The 7,899-nt window shown below is 45.7% G+C and overlaps 1 protein-coding gene across 2 annotated transcripts in view; it reads right to left on the reverse strand.

The window, feature by feature from the left end:
- The window catches only part of camsap1.S (calmodulin regulated spectrin associated protein 1 S homeolog), a 31,523-nt gene extending 23,840 nt beyond the window's left edge, over positions 1-7,683 (reverse strand). Inside the window, exons 1-2 of one of the 2 annotated variants that reach the window (XM_041574173.1) lie at positions 7,327-7,579; positions 1,881-2,043 (exon numbers count right to left, since the gene is read on the reverse strand). In XM_041574173.1, the coding sequence (XP_041430107.1) occupies positions 1,881-2,043 (163 nt within the window). In that variant the 5' untranslated portion in view covers positions 7,327-7,579. 2 annotated transcript variants of the gene reach the window in all.
- Between the last annotated feature and the right edge of the window lie 216 nt (positions 7,684-7,899).

Consider the following 7,899-nt stretch of genomic DNA (forward strand, 5'->3'; position numbering starts at 1 on the left):
GGCTAACATTGTACCTCGGTAGATTTAAACTACCGAAGTATGTAGTCGACGTTTTTTTTTAAAGAGACAGTACTTTGACTATCGAATGGTCGAATGATTTTTAGTTTGAATCGTTCAAATCGAAGTTGTAGTCGAAGGTCGTAGTAGCCTATTAGAATTTCGAAGTTTTTTTTGGTTTACTTCGACCATCGAATTTTTTTAGTTTGAATCCTTCACTCGAGCTTAGTAAATGTGCCCCTAAAAGTTAAAATTTGGTTATGGTGTGCCAAATATTTATTATTATTGCTCAGTGCTGCACAGAGATTACACATCACTCACATCCGTTCCTGCCCAGTGGAACAATCTATCAGGTCCCTATCACACACACACTAGGACCAATTTTAGCAAGAGCCAGTTAAGTTACCTGTATATGTTTTGGGGTGTGGGTGGAAACCTACACAAGAATGGGGAGAGCATACAAACTCCTTACAGATGCCCTGGCTGGCATCAAACCAGGAACCTGCCCTGAAAGATAGCAGTGCAAAACATCACGCCACTAAGCCACCACCTACAATTTAAAGGTGATCCTCAACCAGTGGCACATGAGCAACATGTTGCCCCCCGTTCCCTTAGATGTTGCTCCCAGTGAACTCAAAACATGTGCTTATTTTTGAATTCCAGACTTGGAGGCAAGTTTTGATGCATAAAAACCAAGTGTACTGCCAAACAGAGTCTCCTGTAGGCGGTCAGTCCTCATCGGGGCTAGCAAATAGCCAATCATATTTGGCACCCCAAGGACTATTTTCAAGCTTGTGTTGCTCCCCAACTTGTTTTACATTTGAATGTAATTTGAATGGGTAAAAAATGGGTAAAAAAAAAGGTTGGGGACACCCTAAATGGATAGCATAGGCCATCAATCAAGCTCTGATTAACTGCTTACAAAGGAAACCTGCCAGCAAGTCTCCCAACATATAACAGCCTGCCTGCTAGCCATCACATTAAATGGTAAAAAACAAGACACCAGCTGTATGCTCTTGATTTGGGACAATGAAAGTGCCCATAACAGCCAAATTGCCCTATGCATGGCTGCAAAGAACCAAATGCATAAAGTATTTTTACCACTGTGAAACCCACGTACAATATTTGTGGGAAGAATAAAGTGTTGCCATTGCATTGCTTTAATAAAATTTTCCCCAAAAAACGGCACCTAGCCATTCCAATTCTTATTGAATTCTTGACAGGCAACTGCCATTTATTTTTACCTCTGCCAAGACAGAGTTGCAATTGGCTATTTACAATATCCTACTGTGTTGCCATTGGCTACTTACATTATCCTATTGTGTTGCCATCAGGTCTGAACAGAGAATTAACATAGGCCCTGGCATTACAGGTACACAGAGGACCAAAGAGTCCACACAGAGGCCCAATAAATAGGGACTGTCTATGGCAGCTAAGAGCAGCCCCTTGGGCATTTGCCACAACTCACAGATTGCCAGTCCGGGCCTGGTTGCAGTTAAACTGGACCAGAAAGGGTCCATGGAAAGCGCTAATAAGAGCAATGGCACACAGGACCATTTTATTGTACATCAACCAGGAATGACATAACTTTAGTTCATATTTCTGTGGCTGGCAGTCAGTCCGGGTCGATGTGCGATCAGATATATGGCACATGGATACAATGAATCGTTCCTACAGCAATATTCTACCACCAAATGATGGATCTATAAATATTAAAGTGTTAAATCTGCAAATTGGAAAAGCCTAGTTCTTGATTAACCCTCATGAAGCATGGTTATTCTGTTTAGTCACAACCCACTGATTAGGGGTGGCTGACCTCCCGTATACACAAACCCGGTGAACATTCTTAGCATTTTAGCCAGCCAGACAGAGCACATTCTTACCTATTCCATAGGCTTTAGCACAAATCCATTGTAAATTAGCAGCAATCTTAGCCCTGAAGGAGTCGTACAGATCAAGTGGCACAACTTCCACAGCACAGTCTGCGAAGGCCTCCATTTTTCTTCTGGTGCTGTCACCGGAGGCGCTAAGGCCAATGTCCACCATCTGCAATAAAGAGTGACATGGGAAATCATATTAGGGACAGTCTGCAATCTTATGATTCCATACCATAACTCAAATCACACCTTTACAAAGCAAAGGCTCGCATTCTGACACAAGCTTACGGCAAATTGCAGGGTGCTGTTGAAAACGGTACTTGTTTATTCTTTTCTGGTCTATGGTTCTGACTCTAGAAAAAATGTAGCAAGCTAGCTTCCACTACAGATGTATCAAGACCAGCAGTGCAGAGAATATATATATATATATATATATATATATATATATATATATATATATATCCACCTGGATACTGCTTTCAACAGCAATTAAATTTACAAATAAACTATTGGAGTATTGCTTATTCATTATGGGAATGGCAATGGCCTTTAGAGGTGCCCAAAAGAATCTTTTTTTATGTACATTATAATCCAACAGCAACAGCACATTCTGGTCATTGTAGTTCTCTGTAGGTTATAAATTATCCGAATTTCCTAATTTTCATTGGCAGTGTGTTAACCCCTCCGATGACGATAGCTAAAGCTGGCCATACATGGACCAATAAAAGCTGCCAGGGAGTTGGCAGTTTATCAGCCTGTGTATGAGACCCTCAGGGAGTCCTTGGTGATGCAGTGAACTCCCAACAGTCCTACATGGGCCCTCCATAATGATCCAATGTGCATGAGGCCCTCAAGGGGCTCTGGCTGATGCAGTCAACTCCAGACAGTCATACATGGGCCCTCCATAGTGATCCAATGTGTATGAGGCCCTAAGGGGGTTCTGGGTGATGCAATCAACACCCGACTGTCCTACATGGGCCCTCCATAATGATCCAATGTGCATGAGGCCCTCAAGGGGTTCTGGCTGATGCAGTCGACTCCAGACAGTCATACATGGGCCCTCCATAGTGATCCAATGTGTATGAGGCCCTAAGGGGGTTCTGGGTGATGCAATCAACACCCGACTGTCCTACATTGGCCCTCCATAATGATCCAATGTGAATGAGGCCCTCAGGGGGTTCTGGTTGATGCAGTCAACTCCGGACAGTCCTACATGGGCCCTCCATAATGATCCAAAGTGCTTGAGGCCCTCAGGGGGTTCTGGCTGATGTAGTAAACTCCCGACAGTCGTACATGGGTCCTCCATAATGATCCAATGTGCATGAGGCCCTCAGGAGGTTCTGGCTGATGCAGTCAACTCCCGACAGTCCTACATGGGCCCTCCATAATGATCCGATTGGGGCCAAATGATAGGAACATCCTGATTTACAGCCATGGCATTGGCGGTCAGATCAATTAAAGATCCCCTTGTTTGGATCTTAGAATATATACTCATCTTAGCTCAAAAAGAAGTAGGAATGATAAAAAAATTTAATCTTTTCAACAAGGGTTTTTTTTTCACCCCCACCCCTCCAAATTCCCACCTACAGCTTACACTAACAAAAGGCAGAAGAGACACGGCTCAATACAATGAATAACAAAAGGCTGAGCCTCTTTTTCTTGCTAATAGGTCTGAAATCTTCTTTAAAAAAAGGAACACCAACAGCAGCACATATTTGTCTATAGCCCCAAATCCTCATAGGGGCAGCATCTTTTGTGGGGATTGGCTTGTGTTGCAAGATAATTGTGTGTTTTGCCTGAGTTCACAGATTATTCCCACACATCAAATATACAAAGGCAGTTGCTGACACAGGCAAAGCAGATAATCCCACCCGTCTCCACCTCGGGGTTGTATCAGCACCCTTCCTTAAATCCAGGGCCCCCTCCTACATAAACAGTGTCCTGATCTTCATCCTGTTGTGGCCCTCACGCTGCACAAAGTCTGGCTAGTTCCTGTACAGGCCACAGCGGGATCTCTAATTAATTATGAATGTGGAATTAAAGGACAAAAAAAATCCGCCGGGGGTGTCAGTCAGATCCAGATTGGCAATCTGTTGGTTCTGACAAATGCCAGAGTGGCTGCTTTAAATTGCCATAGGCACTCACTATTTATTGGACTAGTGGGGGGGCTGTTTGGACCTCTGTGTACCTTAAATTCCATGGCCTATTTGAACAGAGAAGTTTCAACCCTAGCCTATAGGGCACTTTATTGCCATCTTTAATCTTGTCCCAGGTATCCCTTGAGCCACCATAGCACCTCATTGGATATTACTGTGCATGTCCACATCTTATATCATCATATTTAAAAAGTCCCCCAGGCTGAGGGTAGGTGGTCAGTCATTTTAATCAATGGGGATGCCCAACAACTGGCTGACCTTTTAGCAGTTTTTTCTTTAAAAAAACATGTTACAGGTTTTATCCCTGTGTGGGCACAAACAAAATTTTGTAGTGTGCTCCCATGAACCCAGTTTATATTGGTACCAGGGGTGCCAGGGACAAGTTAAAACATGACAGTGCGTCTCCCTGAAAGAAAAAGGCCAGTCATTAACTTTAGTCAATGAGAGGTGCTTCATCTTCCAACACTTTTTTCAGTTCAGTTGGTTTCAGACAGTTCACCAGAAATAATTTTTTTTCCCAATTACTTTCAATGTGTGACTGTTTTTCTAATATTGAAGTGCAAAGTTTAATTTTTCACCTTCTAAAGCAGCTCTGGGGAGGGGTCGCCGACCCTGTGAACTGTTCTAAATTGATACATTTAGTTGCAGGGCCGGAACAATGGGTAGGCAGGGTAGGCACGTGCCTAGGGAGCAAAGCTGGGGGGGGCAGGCACGTACCTGCTCTGTCGCCTACCCCACGTCCAGTCCCGTGTCTCCCCGACTGCTGCTGCTAGTTTGTGCGTAAATGTCCACCTGTGCATGCGTGCACGTCGTTTTGCACATGCATGCTCGAGCACGCGCTGTGACCGGTCAGGTTGCCTGGGGCGTCTGCCCGGATTGGACCGGCTCTGTTTAGTTGGTCCATTTCTTCTCTTTGTCCCTGCTGAGCAGAATCCCTGAGTTTCATTAAAGGCAGCTGTTAGAATTGATACAATAGTTGCTAATATTCTACAGATACTGCTGAGACATGTATTAACTAATGTTGCAAAATTATAACAGTTTTAAGTCTGCCCCTGAATTACTGAGCTGCCAGATTTTAACACTTTTTTACACCTTTTTTTTTGGCAAAACGGTAAAAAATAAAAAATGCAAAGTAATTGAAAAAAGTTTTTATTTCTGGTGAACAATCTGAAAACAATTGAACTGAAAAAAGTGTTTGGAAGGTGAACACTGCCTTGGAGCTCCGCTGCACTACTCTGCATGAAGAAGTGCGATTGACATTTGGGGACACTTTGTGCAATAATGCCCTATGTGGGGAGAAGGCATGGAGTGGGGACTATGGGGGGGGCTAGGGGATGAGGTTTTTCTCATTGCGGGTTTAGTTCTCCTTTAAGTTACCCTTAGAGTTTTTCCACTTTTTGTTCTCCTTTAAAGAACAAGAAGAGTGAAAATCACAGCGCTTAAAAGTTAGGCACCCCAGTGGCTACAATGGCAGCCCATGTAGTGGTCGTCTGGCCTGGGGTATACTCCTAACACAGTATAGTAAGATTTATCATTTCTACTACACAAATGCATGATCCCCTATAACTAACTGTGCTTCATCCTAAACAGTTGAAAGGCCAAAGATGTCGTTGCTGGCAATATACCTAGGTGGGTACATTTTTGTAGCACAGAGAAGAACCGTTCTGGGGGAACAAGTTTAGCCACCGTAATGCCTGCCATGCCCATCACAGCATAAGGTTTGGCCTTGCCTGCAAAAATCTAACAGACGCCATGCCTGAATTCCGACAGAAAGGAAATCCAGACAAGCTGGCATCATTTAGCAGTGAATCTGGCAGAGCCAAGACTGGCACAAGGCCTTCTGGGAAATACAGATACTCAGATAAGAGACAGTGCAGCACAGCGGGGGGTGACATTTAGGCCGGCGCTTGACAAGTCCAACTGTCAGTTTGTGGGTAAGTATCAACTGCAACTTGTTAAAGGCCCAGTTCGCAGGATTTCACATCATTATATGTATCTATAAACAGATGCTGCCACCTCACATATCAATTTCACTGAACCTGTCCTACATATATTGTATGCCCACCGCATTCCAAAACAAGTACAATATACACACACAAACTGGCTTAGTACCAGCTCTTTGTCGACCTGCCATCACTGCTATGCATGCATAAACATAGGGATCTGTACCCAAATATTCCTAGTTTTAGATATGCCAAAATAAACCTAACACTCATTAGAATTCCAAACACTCTCAGTATTCATTTACCCCCAAGCAACAGCCTATACAATGTCCACATATAAAAAGAGATGAAATGTGCTACTTAGCCAGCCTATGCAATGCCATATATACAGGTTCACACAAAAAAAGGTCCAAGCAAAGCCCAGCTCTTAGAGCCATTTTATAGCCTAGGCCATATAACACCAATAAGTATATAAATACATTATGCAGAATACATAGGGCAGGAATTCCACCCCCATGCCCAGGCAGTGGGTGGGTACTGCCACTGCCAGGGACCAAATATTGTCTTGCATCCCAAGGAGTGGGAAAGCCCAAAAGGCCCTTACTAAAAAAGGAACAACTGCAGCCCTGTGTATATAGACAGAGCCAGGCTCGGACTGAGAGTCAAAATAGGCCCTGGCATTTCATGTACACAGAGGCCCAAGTAGCCCATAGGGCCAGACATTGCCCAGGGAAAGTAATATCTAAATATATCTACAGGCTTTCCAGTGGCCCTTGCCATCCCCCAGACTATGCACTGCCCAGGCCCAGACTGGCGATCTGTGGATTGTGGCAAATGGCAGAGGGGCTGCTGTAAGATGCCATAGACACTCACTTAAATGGGCTGGAGGGGGGTTATTTGGGCCTCTGTGTACTTGAAATGACAGGGCCTATTTTGAATTCCAGACCAGACCTGGCACTGCCCAAATATAAAGATGTAACCACTGGCTTCCCAGTGCCCTTGCCACCCCCATTGTAATATAGAGGCAAAGAGAGCTCCCAGCAGCCCTTGCCAATCACCAAAGGTAAGTAATAGCCACCCATACACACAAAGGGCTCCCAACATGCCCTGCTATAGAAGCCAGCAGGCCTAGCCTTGCCCACACACAGATATAATAGTCACATATACACGGGCTCGTGCTATAGCAAAAACAGCCACATTTCCCAGCATCCTCCCCTGGCAAACAGCAGTTAGTACAGAAGATAAAGGGAGTGAATACAGAGAGATGCAGAGGTTTCCCAACAGCCCCCGGGTACAGAGCACATCCCTCCCACCTGTCATCCCCTCACAGACACAGCCCGTGCCACTACCTACCTCTCCGGGGAATGAATGGACAGGTGCCGGTGAGGATCAAATCAATACAGGGGCGGCCGGGGTGGCCTTCATGACAACCGGCTGCTCCCAAACACACACACACACCGAGCCGGCAGGGCCGCCAGGGGCAGAGCGGGGAGGAGCCGGAGACCCCTCCCTCCTGTCACCGGGGCTCTTCCTCCCCCTTAGCGGCAGCTCCTGTCACAGTCCGTGCTGGGTAGAGGGCCACCCTTCCGTGCTGGGTAGAGGGCCACCCTTCCCGCCCAATCCCCCCGCCGCCGCCACCGACCCTCCTCCTTCTTCTTTTTCCCCTCCCTCAGGTGCGGGTACGGAGACAGAAACATACAAGGATTCTCTGGCCACTGAAATACGCATGCGTGTCGAGTTCCTACTGCTGTAGATGGGGAATCCGTCTTGCGTTAGGGCGCATGCGCATCACGATGTCCGCTTTCTGGCATTCGCATGGGCAGAACAGCACTAAAGCTCTTGCTAACAGGCCAACGGCGCATGTGCAGAAAGGACAGCCTTTACCTGCGCTGTGGAATGATGCGCTTCCCGCGCCGCGCCTTTTGA

The sequence above is a fragment of the Xenopus laevis genome, chromosome 8S (assembly GCF_017654675.1).
Source record: "Xenopus laevis strain J_2021 chromosome 8S, Xenopus_laevis_v10.1, whole genome shotgun sequence".
Lineage (NCBI taxonomy): Eukaryota > Metazoa > Chordata > Amphibia > Anura > Pipidae > Xenopus > Xenopus laevis.